This window comes from Diabrotica undecimpunctata, chromosome 3 (assembly GCF_040954645.1).
Source record: "Diabrotica undecimpunctata isolate CICGRU chromosome 3, icDiaUnde3, whole genome shotgun sequence".
Taxonomy (NCBI): domain Eukaryota; kingdom Metazoa; phylum Arthropoda; class Insecta; order Coleoptera; family Chrysomelidae; genus Diabrotica; species Diabrotica undecimpunctata.
Window position 1 is genome coordinate 26403373 of NC_092805.1, and position 19684 is coordinate 26423056.

Below are 19684 nucleotides of genomic sequence, written 5' to 3' on the forward strand. Positions count from 1 at the left end.
CAGCTGACACTTACCATATTTTAGATAGTCACATTAATGCATTCAAATGCTATAAAATAGAAATTCTGATGAAGCTTGTTTCTTGAAAAATTTTGACCTCTGCTGCCACATTAGAAATATGGCAACAATTAAAACATGACGTGTAACGACATTTGTTTTGTGTTTAATAATGTAATTTTATAGAGAACTTCCGAGAGCATCTCACTTACAGATTATTGATATTTTTCTGTAAACATACCTTCAAAACTGTAAAAAAACTATTTCCAGATCATATTTACTTTTCTTCTGAGAATGTAATGAGTGCCTTCAACTCATAAACATTTAATCATTCGGCAAGCTGTTCGCAGATGGGTTTTAAATCGGTTTTTGGCGTGAGTATGATCGATTCTCGGCTTGAGTTGCATGGAACGCATCGCAGTACATCGCGCGAGAAGAAAAAGATAAGAAAAGTGAACAAACGGAAATAGCGAAAGCGATCGCTGAAAAATTTTCCGCTTTTGATTGATAAGTGAATTTTTATGGCAAGTGCAGGGTTGAAAAGAACGGATTCGGGCGGGTATGAGGTATTCCTGGAATATAGTAAGTGATTTTTCTTTCTGGAATGTTAATATTTATACGTGTAAAGATCTATATAAGATACATACTATAAATGTCAATAAAAGACAGCAAAATGTTCTATAATAAGGAAAGGGCTTGTTTAAAAGACAATTTTTTATGGGAAGTATTTAATTTTGTATACAAATAAAACAATTATATATATATATATATATATATATATATATATATATATATATATATATATATATATATATATACAGTGCATTCAAACTTCAGTATACAGAGTGTAAAGGAAACCAGTGCTCGTATTTCTTAAAATTTAATTCAAAATTTATTTTACAAAGAAAATTCAAGAACAAATGTTCGAATACAGCTCCTTAGTTTAATTGACAGTATCCAAGGCTTCCAACGAATTCTTGAGTTAATTTTGACAACATGACTGGTGTAATTTGTTACAATTCAGTACGAATTCCCTGTTTGAGGTGTACCAAATTGCTGGCTCGGTTTACATATACCTAACTTTTTAAACAAACCTAAATAGAAAAGTCCATGGGATTTAAATCTGGTGACCTAGCAGGCCATTTAATGTGGCCGCGTCGTCCAATCCAGTGATTGGGAAAAATTGCATTTAGAAAATTTCTAACAACTACAACATAATGTGGACTTGCTCCATCCTGATAAAACCAAATGGTCAGATCTATTTGACAAGGATTGTTAATATCTGGAAATGTTGCGGCTAAAAATGGAACTACGTAGGTTTGCAGCATTTCTAAATACCTTTTATACGTCGCAGTACCGTCAAAAAATACGGCCCTACAATATTTTGCTTATCGTCGCTTTACTTATTGGTACTTGATCAGGATATTTTTCATTAAAGATATCGCATACTTCCGTCATACTTTTTTTTACGATCGCCGTACTCTAAAATATCATCAAAACTTCTATTCGCTGGTTTTCTGAAAGCACCATCGTAATTTCAAATAATTTCTATTGGGATAATATTTCTCAAAAAGATATTAGTGCAGACGTCTAAATCGATGTGACACAACAAATCAATTTAATATTGACATATCCAATGGTAACTACGAACTTACTGTCAGGTTGCTAACGAATTTGACATGTCTTCACAGCCTACTTGATCGTATTGTATCTACAGCACATCACAAAGTCATTATCATTTGAATGGAATTGGTTATCTTTAATAGATAACCACTTCTGTATCGTACAACAATAGGCCATTCCATTCGAGCATTTGTTGTAATTATATTATCTGTTTGTCTTTAATACGAAATGACTTATTTAATAATTTTCTTGTAAAATAAATTTTGAATTAAATTTTAAGAAATACGAGCACTGGTTTCCCTTACACTATGTATACTGAAGTTTGAATGTGATGAGTTTGGTACGGTTGTACGGAAAAATATGGGCTTTTAATTTTTTAGATAAAAATATGCCTTTCTATTAAAAAAAATTATCGATACGTCACATCTGCTAAGATAGTGGGGGTAAAAATTATTTTTTTCCAAAGAGGTTAAAAAAAAAAAAATAAAAATCGACCCGTCAGAGCTTTAACTCTGAAAATAATTCAGTCATGAGATAATAGACCATTTCCACACTTTATGAACACACTGTATATTTAAAAATGTTTTTTATTAAAATCTATTAAAATCCTTTGTAAAAGGTATATATTTAAAAACCCAAACGGGCTGTGTTAGACAGAACGTTTTCGGAATACATCATTCCATCATCGGTGTCCTAGAAAATATGTAACCACTTAATTAAAAAGAACATGAAGTTAAAATTTTGACCAAGGTTAAAGAAAAGTGTGGTTAATACTTACTAGGAGTACATGAATGTAGCCACTAAATATATGGGTAAAAACCTGTTAACAAATAATTAGTTACATTTGTTCGACATTATATCTTATAAATACTTATGATGTTAAAGTTACCGTTGGATTAGGTAACAAGGCGACATATGACTCCACGTTGAAGTTGCAAGTCCTGAGACGGTGAGTCTACGAGGACTTTATGGAAGCAACTGATTGAATTGACATTGTTGACAAGTTAGGACGGAAGTCATAACAGAGTAGTCAATATAACTGTATGTGTCTACTTAAGACAAAAGCCAACGTTAATTAAAATTGTTAGAGTAAGAAATTTTTAAATTAATATAACAGTATCAACCATCAATATTGTTATTTTAAAATTATGTATATGAGATGAAATGTGGAGAAAAGATTGTGTGGTTATAGATAGGCAACCAACTATACATGTGTGTGGTAGTGTAGTGAAATAGAGATTTTAATATTAGGCCCTTTATGTTTCTTCAACATTTGGTACCTGGAAAATAGAAACTAGACACATGTAGAAGGTTGAGTTGTTGATATTTTGTTGATGTTGGTGGAATAAGAATGAATGTATTTAAAATATGAAAGTGTACTTGTGTGAATGGAATAAAACTTTTGTAGTGTAATGGTCATGTGAAATTTATCTTATAACTCGATTATAGAAGGCCCTGTATGTCAAAAAACAATATTTGGTACCTGGTAAATGTAAAACTTATTAAGTTATAAGTACATGAAAATTAAATATCTGATAGGGTGTTAACAGACAGTGGTGTGGAAGTTTTATTTTATTAACTATTATGTGAAATGAATAAAATTTGATGGTTGGGACATGGTTTTGTAATATGTTAATAGAATAGTACTCAACTTATAACTTAAGAAAGGCCCTATCTGTCATAAGCAACACTAGGTACATGGGAAATATAAAAGGATAAGTTATAAGTTGAATGAGTTGCAGGTGTATAATTATCTGAAATGTGAAAATGGAATGGTTGTGGGTTGGCTCTGTTAAAATTTAGTAAAACAAAAATTATGGTGTCAGCTTTACTGGTAATTAAGTTATGGGATTTGTTTTTAATTCTTAATGGATATAAAGGTCTTATGGTGTTCGTTAAGCTATTATTTAAAATAAACAGAATTTGATGGTTGGATCATGGTTTTGTAGTATGTTGTATGTATAGTACTCAACTTATAACTTGATAAGGACCTATCTGTCATAAAGCAACACTAGGTACATGAGAAATGTAAAGAGATAAGTTATAGGCTGGATGATTTGCAGGTGTATATAAACCTTAATTATGAAAATGAAATGGTTTTTAGGTGGCTCTGTTGAAATTAAAATTGAAAGAAGAAAATTATATTGTTTTCGAAAAAATGTGAGATACGGAAAGAATGCAGAAGGCTGAGATCATGGTTTTGTAGTATGTTGTATGTATAGTACTCAACTTATAACTTGAGAAAGGACCTATCTGTCATAAAGCAACAGTAGGTACATGAGAAATGTAAAGAGATAAGTTATAAGTTGGATGATTTGCAGGTGTATATAAACCTTAATTATGAAAATGAAATGGTTTTTAGGTGGCTCTGTTGAAATTAAGTGAAAAAAGAAAATTATATTGTTTTTGAAAAAATGTGAGATACGGAAAGAATGCAGAAGGCTGAGATCCCCAGAGAACCACAACCAATCCCTAAGGAGAGGTTGTGTGGAAGAGTGAAGTGATGACTGAGAGGTTTGTTTGAAAGGGATGAAGAATAGTCTAAGGTTTGGAGGTGCCGACAAGAAGCATGGACAACAATAGGTATAGTGGGTCGGACTAGAAGTTTGGGTTTAATAGAGAGAGACAAGGACTGATTGAGAGTGTGATGTGTTGACAGAAAAGTTTTTGGAGTGGACTAAAGAAGATGAGTATTTCGTGAACGAATAGTGATAAATGAATGATCCATGAAACCATGATCCAACCATCAAATTCTGTTTATTTTAAATAATAGCTTAACGAACACCATAAGACCTTCATATCCATTAAGAATTAAAAAAAAATCCCATAACTTAATTACCAGTAAAGCTGACACCATAATTTTTGTTTTACTTAATTTTAACAGAGCCAACCCACAACCATTCCATTTTCACATTTCAGATAATTATACACCTGCAACTCATTCAACTTATAACTTATCCTTTTATATTTCCCATGTACCTAGTGTTGCTTATGACAGATAGGGCCTTTCTTAAGTTATAAGTTGAGTACTATTCTATTAACATATTACAAAACCATGTCCCAACCATCAAATTTTATTCATTTCACATAATAGTTAATAAAATAAAACTTCCACACCACTTAGTCTGTTAACACCCTATCAGATATTTAATTTTCATGTACTTATAACTTAATAAGTTTTACATTTACCAGGTACCAAATGTTGTTTTTTGACATACAGGGCCTTCTATAATCGAGTTATAAGATAAATTTCACATGACCATTACACTACAAAAGTTTTATTCCATTCACACAAGTACACTTTCATATTTTAAATACATTCATTCTTATTCCACCAACATCAACGAAATATCAACAACTCAACCTTCTACATGTGTCTAGTTTCTATTTTCCAGGTACCAAATGTTTAAGAAACATAAAGGGCCTAATATTAAAATCTCTATTTCACTACACTACCACACACATGTATAGTTGGTTGCCTATCTATAACCACACAATCTTTTCTCCACATTTCATCTCATATATATATATATATATAATTTTAAAATAACAATATTGATGGTTGATACTGTTATATTAATTTAAAAATTTCTTACTCTAACAATTTTAATTAACGTTGGCTTTTATCTTAAGTAGATACATACAGTTATATTGACTACTCTGTTATGACTTCCGTCCTAACTTGTCAACATTGTCATTTCAATCAGTTGCTTCCATAAAGTCCTCGTAGACACACCGTATCAGGACTTGCAACTTCAACGTGGAGTCATATGTCGCCATGTTACCTAATCCAACGGTAACTTTAACATCATAAGTATTTATAAGATATAATGTCGAACAAATTTAACTAATTATTTGTTAACGGGTTTTTACCAATATATTTAGTGGCTACATTCATGTACTCCTAGTAAGTATTAACCACACTTTTCTTTAACCTTGGTCAAAATTTTAACTTCATGTTCTTTTTAATTAAGTGGTTACATATTTTCTAGGACACCGATGATGGAATGATGTATTCCGAAAACGTTCTGTCTAACACAGCCCGTTTGGGTTTTTAAATATATACCTTTTACAAAGGATTTTAATAAATTTTTTAATATATGGTATACAGCCAAATACAGGAACGTAGATTCCTTGTGGAATTTAAAAATGTGATCAACTCTAAATGGATCCAATAGTAAAAGAGAAAAATCTAAGAACTTTTCTTATTCCATTTCTTTTCTTTCTTTTTTATCGCTATGGACATATTTGCACGTTTTTCCTTTAGTGTACTCCTCAGTTTCATAGATTATCTAGATTTTTCCAGGGGGGAAATTGGGGATTTGTCTCTCACTCTTATCAGTTTTACATGGTCCATTTGTTAATTCCTCCAATTTTGTATAGGTGCCTCCTATCTTCTACGTACTTTGTCGTGCAATGTTTTGTTTGTTATTTTGCGAAGTATATTTTTGATTTTTTCCAATACTCTTTGTGTTACTTCATGTCCAGTTAAGTCTCAGTAGTTTACTAAATTACCGGTCCAACCACAATTTAATGTTATGATTTTGCTTGTCATAAAAACTTACTTTTCCAATATAAACGTTTAAGCAGCCATATATGTTTACTTGATTTATTTGTTGCTTTACATCTTCCTCTATTTTGCTGTCGCTAGATAATTTTGCATTCAGTTAATCCACCTCGTAAATCTGTACAATTTTTTTCCCAATCACCAATCTCCAATGTATAGATTTTTTTGAAATTACCAGGTTTTGGTTTTTATATTGAGATTATCATGTCATAATGTAGGATAGTGGTGTAAAATGAATGTAACATTATCTGGAGGCCATCCATATTTTCTACTATAATTATTGTATCATCGGCATAGTACATAATTTTCCGGTCGGTTTTACATCTTACGTATCCACTCGGTTCGTTTTTGTTTTCTCTTTAATTTCCTCCACAATCAAATTGAATAACAAAAATTCAGTTTGTACTCTTGTCTTATGTTTGTTTCTAATGCAATATTTTTTTTATTATTTTTTTTTAATAAACGTCCGATTTAATTTGCAATCTGTAAATTTTGCAATAAGCAAATGATAATGATAGTAACAAAACATTTAGGAAAACCGTCCAGTGACAGTTTCCTTTGGCTTGTCTAATTTTGGATTTGGTAAACTTAACTACTACACAACATTTAATTCGAAAATCTGACAGGCAGTTCACATAGAAGATGCCTTCTTAACCTTCGCTAGACTGGACGTCTCATTAGGAGTTGAGCCAATGAGTTGGAGTGATTGCCTAAGCGTTCTTCATGCTTATGGGAGAAGTAGGATATTTCTTCTTCCACTGTTTTCTTTTTAAGATTAAAAGCAATAACACTGTTACTTACGTATGTACCATAGAGCGTTTACGATAATCCTAAAAATGTTCTCTGGACGGAATCTTTGTAAGATTTCGATATTTGAGTGAGATGCTGTCCCCCACAATTGAATTCCGTAGCTCCATATTGGTTTTGTTGATAACTCTTAATTGTGATTTACGACCTAATATCCAGAACAATTTGCTAAGTTTAAGCCCAGTTGCTTTACTCTTAGCAAATATACGTGTCCTTCAAGTTAATCGTCGGTTCAGACGGATTCCCATATATTTTGCATCTTCTTTTTGTTGCAAGAACTGACCATTAAATGTCACAGTTGGAGAGGCACCTCTTCGTAAGGTGTAGGTGACATGGATATATTAAATTTAATTTGCTTTAATTCGCCAGGTTTTTACCAAGAGAAAATAACATCCAAGTGAGTCTGTAAGATTTGAGAACCAATGACAGTATCTTTGTGAGATGCCACAACAGCGGTATCATCTGGATATGTTGCAATGGTTTTATTTTTACTAGTGGGAAGATCAGCTGTGTAAATGGTATAGAGGATCGGATCCCCTGAGGTATGTCAGCCCTTATTGGATGTAGATTTGTGACTTTGTCTTGATACCTTACTTGAAAGTGTGTATTTTAAAGGTAGGATTTGAGGATAAGGAAATTTTTAATTTTGGAAACGAATTTTATATATTAGTCCGTCGTACCAAACTTTGTCGAAAGTTTGGGCGATGTCCAAAAAGGTAGCGGAGCAATATTCTTGATCTTTAAAGGATTTATATAGTGTTTTTTTTAACTTAGTGGACTTGTTCAATAGGGGCGAGTTTCGCTCTAAATCCAAATTGATGGTTAGGAATTACTTGATTTGCTTTCAGAATTGGTTCTATATTTTTCTACAAGTAATTTTTAATTCTTCAGAGTGAATTTATGACACTTAATCCCCTGTAGCTTGGACAGTTATTTGTCTCTCTTTTTTTGTATATGTTGTTAATATGTGCTTTTGTCCACTCCGGTGGTAAGTCATATCCTTTATAGAATATGATGAAGACATAGTATGCCAATAATTCCCGCAATACTTGTGGTCTGTGTTTTAATAATTCGTTCGATATACCTTAAGGTCCGCATGCGATTTGATTTTTTAGATTTCGTATTGCATTATTGACTTCCTGTACTGTTATTTCATCGTCTTCATCGTATTTCACTTCATATGTTGTTATAATGGTATTCGTGAATTGAGGTCTTGTTTCAGTAAGAAGTTGTGAGTAATGTTCAATCCAAGATTTTTTTTCTATTAAATCTATTCTACTAGTCGAATATAGAACTTATACGAAGTCGAATAAAGAACTAAAACAAAAAGACGTTATTAGATTTAATTTGAATACAGAGCATCTGCCAGCCACTTATACGTATGTCAATCTCATTAAGTATCATCAGAGCGACGTATAAGTGGATGGCAGATGCCCTGCATTGAAATTAAATCTAATAACGTCTTTTTGTAATAATTAATAATTTAATAGATTAAATTAATTTAAATCACAATTTTATTTTTGGATTGTTAATTTAACTATTTATTAAATTTTCTAAAATATGGAGGACTATTTATGAGTAGCAAGATCGCTTTTACTAACAATCGGTCTATTTGCTATTTGAAAATTAATTATCTAAAGAATTTAACGTTGTTATCTGCTGATTTTTTTTTTTTTTTTTAAATAAATTTATAAAACAAATTAAATGTTAGATGTAGTTAATACTTTTAAGTTGCCGTCATGAAACGCCACTGATAAATTTAAGAATTAAGAATACGAATAATTTGTGCTGATCAATTTATCTCCACAGACAATCATAATCAAATTTTCTGTTACTTTTATTATAATACACATCAGGTATTTTACAATTGAAGACTTATCAAGCCATAATAAACGCGTTTTAGATGCAATAATAAATTACGTTAAAGAAGCTAAAATCGGTATTTAACCTTATAAGCAGCCAATATGTACCTATATGTGTATGAATAAAAATGAATCCTGTGGCTAAGGCTTCTTTCAGACGGACGACATTTTGTCGTTGTCGTGCAGTGTCGTGTCGTGAAAACAAGTTTGGCTTCTTTCAGACGGAAGACATTTTGTCGTTGTCGTGCAGTGTCGTTTTGTGAAAAAAAGTTTGTTTGCTTTTAATTTCTGCCTTGTTGTCTTGTATGATGGATGACAGAAAAAGAAAGCGTTTAATAGTGTTGGCATTATGGCATTGTCGCCGAAAATCTCGAAAAATAAGAAAATATTGGACTCATCCGCTTCTTGAAAATAGGTATTTAGTGGGCGAATTTGTCACATTATTTCAGGATCTGCGAGAAGACAACATAAAATTTTTTCATTACTTTCGAATGTCTGTTGCAAGTTTCGATGAATTAAGCATGAAGATACAGGGTGATTTACAGAAACAGGACACCAATATGCGAAATTGCATAACACCAATCGAGATGCTCGCAGTTACTCTAAGGTAAGTAATAACATTCTAATAAATGCATACTATTTTATTCTGTACGAAAAAAACAACAAAAAAATGTAAACTATAAATACATAATGCAATTTCGGTATGTACCTATCATTAATCAAACAAATTAATACTTTGTGAGCCGTCAGATGAGACGGTTGAATACGATGGGGAAAATACATTATTTGTTTCTTCTGTTAATTCAGCGGCAGCGCTATTTTTTCCTGAAGATTGTCCTGAAGGTAGCAAAAGGGTAAGTTCTTTCAGAATTATTCTGCAGTGCGGTGCTTTGCGAAGATCCTTTTTCATTACGAAAGTTGGATGTTGTTCCTTGAGAATATAATGGTATTGACAATATTTATGGTATTGGCGATATTTGCATTGCTGTGTGTTCAGAAGGCAAGTAGTGTGTCATTCTAGATTGTGTGGGAACTACTGCTTGTCCTAAATCAAAGTTGGGATTACCTGCATGCGTTCGATTTGCTGAATTTGAAAAATCGTTTCGCTTTAGAGACTGAATTAATTGTAGTACTCCAATTTGGAATTCACAAATTTGATCGTCGTTAAAATTGTTTAAAGAAGGTACTATTCCAGCGAAAAATGCCATATGTCGATCTGTAAAAGTTTGATGTGCTGGTGGTTTAGGTGTTTCCAGTGCTGCAATTATTCGTTCTTCAAATGCAGTCATCCTTTTTTTGGAACCCGATTGTATTTGTGGCTCTTCAAGTTTACGTTTTTTAGTTGTTGGTGTTGTATTATTGTCAACAGACACTTGTTCTTGGTTGATAGTGTCACCTAAACTATTTTCTGTTTTATTTGGATGGGCAGTTTTTTTTTTAAAATAATAATTGGTCGTAATAAACATATTTCTTCAAGCTATTAGCAGCAGCACCTGAACGCATTGTGTCATAATATTTTTTAAGCCATCTTAGAAAACTGTCCTTTATATTTTTCCATCTCTTTGTAAGTAGTTTACCTGTAAATAAAAGAAAAACATTATGAGGTAGGTATCATTTAAAAGATATTTTTTTTAGGTACTTTGCTACTGGATGTTCATTTACCGACCTCCATCACAGATACAAAATAGGAATTTCGACGATTAGTGGTATTGTTCAACAGGTCTCAAAGGTTATATGGAATGTTATGCACAATGATTGTTTACCTAAACCCTCAACTGAAAAATGGAAAGCCATTGCAAATATGTTTGAGAAACGGTCTAATTTTCCGCATTGTATAGGAGCTGTAGATGGGAAACATATACGGATGATTAAACCAGCCCATACTGGGTCCATGTACTTTAATTATAAACATTATTACTCTGTTATTTTATTGGCGGTAGTAGATTCAGATTATAAATTTACTTATGTTGATATTGGATCGTATGGAAAAGATTGTGATTCGACTGTGTTTAAAAATACAACATTTTGGAAACTACTAAAAGATAATGAATTAGCTATTCCCCCTTCAGAACCATTGGAAGGATTTGCATCAAACTTACCGTATGTAATTGTAGGGGATGAAGCTTTTGCGTTGGATGATAATTTACTTCGTCCATTTGGAGGCCATAATTTATCAGTCAAAAAAAAAGTTTTTAATTACCGTTTAACTAGAGCCAGAAGGTACGTGGAATGTGCATTCGGTATTCTTTCAAATAAATGGAGAATTTTTCACCGTCCTTTTAATGTGTCGCAGAATTTTGCTGTGGATATAGTTAAAGCATGCTGTGTTCTTCATAACTACGTACGTGATAGAGATGGATATAATGCACAAGACACTTTGACAATAGGTGAAAGTATTGGGGATGTTCCTAATAGTCATTCAGTACGTGGAGGATTATCAGCAAATGAAATTAGAAACCTTTTCGCAGATTATTTTCTGACCGGGAAAGGATCAGTCCATTGGCAACATTTAAAAATATAAGTTTACTAAGCGAAATATTTTTACTTACCAATTTCATTTTGTTCTTTTTCTGACATCTCATCAAATCCATCTTTTAAAATTCTGCAAATTTCTTTCCAACCCTGTAATGTCTTATTTCGGTTTTTATACTGTTCTAAAGTTTTATCCCATAACACCGGCCGCTGTTCAACAAGATTGATAAGAAGCTCGTTATCAATTTCGATATCCATTTTTTTTTAATTTAAATATTTTACAAATATTTTTAAATCTAAATCAACTACCACTGTTTAGAATAAATCACCATTTTTTCGCCTACGCACGACAAGTGTGAAAACTAGAATGGACTTGCTTGTACCACTGCGTCCACTGCAGTCGTTCACGACCACGACATCGTGTCGCCGCAGTGATCCCGCCGGGGCACTACGACAGTCGTGTACGACTACGATTTTAAATCGCGTCATGTGAAAATTTACATTTAATCAATGAGTTAACTGCTATACACGATATCGTTGCCGTACACGACTACGACAAAATGTCGTCCGTCTGAAAGAAGCCTTATAGACTATGTCTAAGGCCATCCCTTTACTCTACACACACACACACACACAATTGAAGACCACAAGGAAAGAACTCGGTAAGTCCAATTTTTGACATTTCTTGTTTTTAATACCACTCTTCAGCTTTAATTAAATAGGTAACCTGATTTCTACAGATACTTTCAGTTTCTGTTTCTGAAAATTATCTTAGTGCTCAGTTTGTTTTATTTTAAAGTGAAAGTGGTTATTTACAACGTCTGATACTTTTATCTGATAATCAAAATAATCATGGCAGATACGGGGAGTGTTCAAGCGATCAGTTACCTTGCGCTCGTGGGAAAAATTCTAAGAAAAGAAAAGGCTTTGGGAGTATGCAATATGTTTCAAAGAAACTATAGTCACAGTCTCATATAATTGGCGAAGCTTGTAATTGCGCTAAAAAATGTTTTGATGCAATTTCTGAATATTAAAGACAATCTACTATAAAAAATATCAACTCTTTTAAAAACAATGACGGAATAAACTTATATTTAGCGGACTTGGTTACCTTGGTTTCTGTAAAACGAAGAAGGGATAGAAAACCCGAGAATGATACTGGTTTTCGAGAATGCACAGTCTAGTACCATGTGAAAATAAAACGGGAAGCCATTGTGAAAGATGTCCAGGTGTGCAATAATGCTTTTTTGTGTCATTTGATTGTATAACACGAGGTAACAGCTAGGCGGATGATGAGGTATCGATGAGAAAGATGGATGTGTCAAAAAGGTACTGTGACGTATTTTTATTCGATCGTGTGGTATGAGGTACCAAACCATTGGATTTTATGTATACAATAAAACTATGAGTGTTTTACAAACTCTATCACTTTTGGGACACACTGTATGTCTGCATACCATGTATAAAGCATGTACAGGCTTTTGTTAAACGTGGCCGTACAGGCTTTTGTTAAAATATTTTTAATTATGCATTTTTTTATTCATATTATTTTAAAATGCATGTTCTCTACAGAATTTAGTTCGTTAAAAGCTAATTTTTTGGGCGTATGAATGAATAATGGATAAATATGTACACTTTGTAAATGAAATGACACAATAATGAATCCTTTTATTTTTTAATCAAGTTCGTTGGCGTAGGAATTTTTATTTTACGTTCAAATTTATCTTTAGTAAAAAACTTTAATAATATTATGTTTTAGATAAGGAAAAATATTATATTTTCTAGTTTAGTTATTTTTATATCTTGTCTTGTTTATTATCTTGTTATTAGGGGAAAGTGGTCCACATTCTGCCATAGGGTACATTCGACTATTCGCAATAAATGCGAATTACATTTGAATTTAGCGCGGAAACCTGTCAAGAAAACAATATTCAATCTTTTGACAGCATGTTAGCAGACGAGATTTAGAGAAGTTGTAGATTTTATCTTAAACCGTGATTTAGTGCATCTAAATTAAGTTTTTATGTTTAATTTATTGCTTAGTATTAAAACAATATTTTAAAATAGAAATTTCAACCATAGTACAATTGATAATAAATTATTTATTGTGTCGGAAAAACAAAACCTCCAATTTCTTGGATTAGAATTTAATATTATTTTCATTGCCGTTTGTGAAGTTTCAGCTGCTTTTTACAATGAAGATTCATTAAGATCGATCTCTCTCTCTCTCTTGCCGTTTTCCCATTACTACGTATGTATGTATGTACAGCGTTAACAGGCCTTTTAGGCCCATTGCTGGATGGATAATTTCCATCGTTTTCTATTCTTAGCTAACAGCTTCCAATCTCTGATTCCCATCTCTCTGATATCTTCCATTACTGCATCTCTCCATTTCTTTCTTGGTCTTCCTCTCTTTTTTTTGCCCTCAGATACTCTCCAAGCAATATTCTTGACTAGTCTATTACCTTGCATTCTTTCTAGATGGCCAAGCCATTCTAGTCTACGTTTTTTCACCATTTTTGTTATTGTAGGGTTAGCATACAACTGATACACTTCTGTATTAGTTCGTCTCCTCCATTCTCCCTCTACTACTTTTCCACCAAATATTCTGCGAAGTATCTTTCTTTCCCATGCTTCCAATGTGTTCTGTACGCTTTTGTTCATAGTCCATGTCTCAGCAGCGTATAGCATTGTGGGTCTAATTATAGTTTTGTATACTCTTATTTTTGTATTACGAGATATATCTTTGGCCTTAATTATTTTGCTCATGGCTCCAGCACACCTGTTGCTCTTGGTCGTCTCAGGTTGATTTCAGTTTCTTCTTTACATGTCTGATCAATAAGAGTACCTAAGTACATATATTCATCCACCTTCTCGAATTCTACAACTGATCCATTCTCCACCTCCAATTTAAAGGATCCCCTGGTGCTTATTCCTTTTTTGCTCGAGATCTCCATGTACTTCGATTTATTAATATTAACTTTCAGTCCCATTTTAGAGCTTTCCCGAATCAGTTTTTTTGTTATATTTGATAGTTCTTTTCCATTTCTTGCAATGAGAACCACATCATCAGCGTATGCTAAGCATTGGTGCTCCTTGTATAAAATATTACCGGACCTATTTATCCCACTAATCCTTACAATTTTTTCTAGAACTATATTGAATAGCAATGTAGACAAAGGGTCTCCTTGGCGAACACCTTTTTTCACTTCCAATTTTTCTGAGACTGTACCGTTGCATCTCACTAGGAATTATAATCGACTTATTCCATTCTTGAGGCATTTCTTCGGCATCCCATACTTCTAGTATTAGCTCACCAAGTTTGTTTATTAAGACCGCTCTCCCCGGGACTTTTTTGGTTTTTCATATCTTTTATTATTTCTTTAATTTCTTCTCTTGTGGGCTTTGGTATTTCTTCTATTACTATTTGAGGTCTAGGAACATAACAATTTTCTTCAGTAGTCACTTCGTCATTTAGTATCTCTTCGAAATATTCTTTCCACCTTTCACATATTTGGTCTTCATCCACTATCAGGTTTCTTTGCTTATCTTTTACATTCATCGTTCTTCCCTGGTACCCAGTTTTAATGTGTTTTACTTCTTTATAAAAAATTTTTATTTCATTTTTCTTGTAATTTTCTTCAATGCGCTTAATTTTATTCTCCATATACTTTCGTTTCCGCTCCCTTAGGATTCTCTTTACTTTTTTTCGTTGTACGGCATACCTTTCTAGGTCGTCTTGTTTTTGCGAACGTAAACTTTTTAAATTCAAATCTGATCTTTTTTTTAACTCTGTTATGCATTCGTCATTGAACCAGTGGTTTTTTCTAAATCTTTTTGCTCTTGGTATGTTCTTCGACGTAGCTTCCTTTATAGTGTTTGTCATTTTCAAGAACTTTTGTTGTATGATACTCACAGTAGTACTATCTTGTTTGGCGTAGGTTTCTTGTATATCCTTTTGATAGTCCTGCTTTACCTCAAATTTTCGCAGTTTTTCAAAGTTAAATTTGAAATTACTACCCCATTACTAAGTATCACGTTATTCCAATATTCCTAACAATTTTTCTAAATTGGCCTCTTTCTTCAGCTGCTCTGAGAGCTTCGCAGAATGAGTACTGCTAAATTCCTAATTTATATCATATCTTATTGCTCAGCATGATTGGTTGCTTTCAAATCCGACGAAAGCCATTGCAATTCGACATCTGGCCGTCTGGCTAAGCACGCATATAAATGTGCATTCACAATTAAAAATATAGGAGAAAATTCCAATATTGTACCACTTAACATATTATTTATTCCGAATTTTAATTTGAATAATATACGTCATATTTAATTGAACGATGTATTAGGATAAATAATAAACATTTACACCCCCAAATTATTTTTTGTAACTTCATATGATTGATTTTACTGTTAACACGTTAAGCACGGGTGTACTAAGTAAAAAAAGTTCCGCATGGACGGGAGTTTTTTTGTTATTTTTTGTTAAATAGAATGCTCAATATGTATAACTGACATATAGTTCAGTTCTAATATTGCAAAATTTTACGTATTTTTTTTTCATTTTTCTCGTGACATCACATTAATGTCTCGCCGTCTTTCCGAATATATCGGCCTACAGAGACGGCGAGACATGAATGTGATGTCACACTTTGCGCATGTCAACAAGTTGGTTTGTGTTTCTGATTTCATTGACTACGCACATTTCATCATTCTAAGTCGAAACATCAAGAGAGCAGCATGGCTAACGGTGATTATGAACAAGAGCAACGTAGGCTGGAAACATTGTGGGATGAATTGTTATCTGATGAAGACGATAAAATAAGTGAATTTGAGGACGTTTATTTATCCGATGAGTATGTAGCTGATAGTAGTGACGCAACCTGTAGTGATGAAGAAATTCCTACAAAACGTGCAAAAAAATTTGAAACCACTGAGGCGATCAATGTTGAAAGAGAACTTGCTCCATCCACGTCAGTTGAATGTATCAGTGAACTTACAACTGAACACGACAACAGTATGGTGAGTAAGCTTAGTTCAGATCTTTCTTTTTTGTTGGCGACATTGCTATTATAAATCAATTGAAAAATGTTTGGATCACAGCAGTTATTTTGTTACAGATTGATCAAACTATTGAAGATGTGATAGCTCGAAATATATCCGAAGACGCCGATGAAGAAAATAACACTACCCAGGATACTCAAATAGTATGGGGACCCGTTGATGGTACTTCACTAAGAACGTTTGATTTCTCTAGTGTTGATATTGGAATTAAAGCTGAATTCTACGATAGATATGAGCAGACTCCATACGACTTTTTCAAACTATTTATTACAAATGAGATTATTGACCATATGGTGTACCAAACCAATCTTTATGCCGAGCAAGTGTTGAGAGAGAAGCAGAAGCCAAAAGGCCACGTAAAGGAATGGGTTCCCACTGATAACACAGAAATGGAAATATTTCTTGGTGTAATTATTTGGATGGGTTTAGTTCAGCTACCACGTCTAAAAGCTTATTGGAGCACTAATTTTTTATACGCTAACAAGGTAAAAGATCTCATGCCAAGAAACAGATTCGAACAACTCCTTTAAATGTGGCATTTCAACAATAACGAGGATGTGAACTTTGCAAATGATAAACTTAGAAAGTTTGGTTAGAAAGGTAGAGTTGAAAATATAGTTGGACAGTTCGGATTAGGAACTAGAAACGAGAGAGGAGAAAGGCTCATAGAATTCTGCCAAGAAAAGAATATGGTAATTGCCAATACTTGGTTTCAGCTTCCTAAGGGAAGACTATATACATGGACGTCTCCTTCACATACAGAAAACCACATTATCAGAAACCAGATTGACTTTATACTCGTAAAGAGCAGATATAAAAACTCTATAACCTCAGTTAAAACTTATCCTGGAGCAGATGTTAACTCAGATCACAATCCGTTAGTTGCTGACGTGAAAATAAAATTAAAAAGAATTTAACTCAGAAAACAATAACGAAAAATTAATGCAAGAATGCTAAAAAACGAAGAAATAAAAAACGAATAAAAAATAAAGTGAATGTTAATATGCAAAAAAACACTAACTGATAAACAAATTATGAATGTAAATAAAAAGTGGTATAATATAAAAAACACATTACTAAAACCAGCTCAAGAAAGTTTGATACAACATACGTCAGAGGCTAAAAAACAGTAGGTGACATAAGAAATACTATTACAGATGGAAGAATGAAGAAAATATAAAGAAAAAGATCTACAGAAGGAAATCTATTTGATGAAACAATGTAAAGAGATAGAAGAATTAGAAACAAAATATGATATGAGAAATATGCACAAAAAAATTGGAGAAGTGACTGGAATGGGTCGAAATAGACAGCAAGACACATAAAAGACAAAAAGGAGTACTACTAATAGATTTGCCAGAGAAAGTAAGACGATGGGAGGAGTATGTTAGAGAACTTTACCAAGATGAAAGAGGTAAAATGCAAAAAATACAACAATTAGATCCTTTAGAGAAACAAAAGATCACGATAGATGAAATCAAATATGCTATTAAAAACTCTAAAGACAATAAGGCAGCTGGATTAGATAAAATACCAGTAGAACTGTTAAAACTAGTGGAAGAGGATAACTTGGAAGTATTGGCACATTTATTCAACACGATGGTGTTCCCATATGTTCTTGTGATATTATTCCCGTATCGGTGTACGATACGGGAATAATATCACAAGAGTGGCTGAAGTCAGCATTAATAACCATCCATAAAAAACAAGCAGCAAAAGAGTGCTCTGATTATCGAACACTGAGCTTAATGAGTCATACTTTAAAAGTACTGATGAAAGTAATACATAAGAGAATATACGAAAGTGGTAGGAATATACGAAAGGCTAGGCATCAACATATTGATTCAGCGATGTCGGGATGTAAACGTTGATCTACACTTGTGCTTTGTTGACTACGAAAAATCTTTCGATAAAGTAAGACATGAAAAACTAATATTAATACTTATTAACAAGCGCATTGACAGCACAATTATAAATATAGCGCAAATATATTGGAACCAAAGTGCTATAGTTCAAATTGATGGGCAACGCTCAGAAGAAATTAAGATCTGTAGAGGAGTTAGATAGGGATGTGTCTTATCACCACTTTTGTTTAATTTATATTCTGAAGACATTTTCCAAAACACGCTCAATAATATCAAAGCGGGAGATGCCGTTAACGGAAAATTAATATTAACAACTTACGATATGCAAACGACACTGTGATCATAGCAACGAGTATAGAAGATCTACAACATCTTATCGAAAGCTTAAGTATAAATAGTGCTGAGATAGAAATTACTATAAACGTTAAAAAAACGAAGTACATACTAATTAGAAAAAGACCACAAAATATACATCACCTATTGACAGTCAATGGTAACGTGATAGAACAAGTAGAAAAATATCAGTACTTGAGAACTTTGATCAATGAAACCAATGATCATACTGCAGAAATAAACAGGCGAATAGAGATTGCCAGATCAGCATTTAAACGAATTAAGCCACTCCTAACGTGCAAAAATCTAAATTTGAAGCTCAGAGGCGCAGAGATCAGAGGATCAGAGAAAAAGAATCGAGGCTTTAGAACTCTGGTTATACCGAAGCGTATTAAAAATATCATAAACTGATAGAAATACAAATAAAGGAGTACCGAAGAGGGTTGGTAAAGAAACAGAACTAATCACCACTATACAAACCAGAAAACTGGAATACCTAGACCACGTGATGAGGGGAACAAACTATGAAATTTTGAAACCTGTTTAAAATCATAATCTTTAATAACTATAATTAATATTTCGTATAATTATTTTAAAAATTTTCTGGTAATTAAGAAGTTATTATTACTGTTCAAGACGTCAATACTTTGGTTAATTAAACTATTTGGTTATTATTTTTGCATCCAAATTATAATGTTCTGCCTTCAGCTAATAAACTTGCATTGCCTGAAAGATGTAAAACTGATTATTAGTCCAGTAAAATTTTATTTTATTGACATTTAAAAAAAAAACTAGGTGGTTATTGGCGTTTTCCATTATTGTCAACAATTTTATAGATGGTAAATTAGTCTTAGTATTATTTTACAAACTTTTTTATCGACTACGGTTTTTTTGGAACTTTTTGGTTCTGGATCTTAACAGATACTAACAAAAACCGTCTTATAAGTGAGTTCGATAATAATTTTAGAACCATCAGAGGCAGTATTAACTTTGACTGTAATTTTTATATATTCTGCTGTATTATTTGTTAAATTTACTTTACTAAAGAAATTAAGAATATTAGACACAAAAATAAAATGTGAAAGATATTAACT

At 32.6% G+C, this 19684-nt stretch overlaps 1 protein-coding gene across 5 annotated transcripts in view; it reads left to right on the top strand.

Moving 5' to 3' along the window:
* Positions 1–19684, top strand: part of LOC140435526 (band 7 protein AGAP004871-like) — an 85587-nt gene that overhangs the window by 13388 nt on the left and 52515 nt on the right. The window contains exon 1 of one of the 5 annotated variants that reach the window (XM_072524264.1): positions 358–579. The exons of the other annotated variants lie outside the window; for them this stretch is intronic. Coding sequence (XP_072380365.1) covers positions 519–579 — 61 coding nt within the window. The 5' untranslated portion in view covers positions 358–518. Of the gene's footprint in view, positions 1–357; positions 580–19684 lie in introns of those variants that run through there. 5 annotated transcript variants of the gene reach the window in all.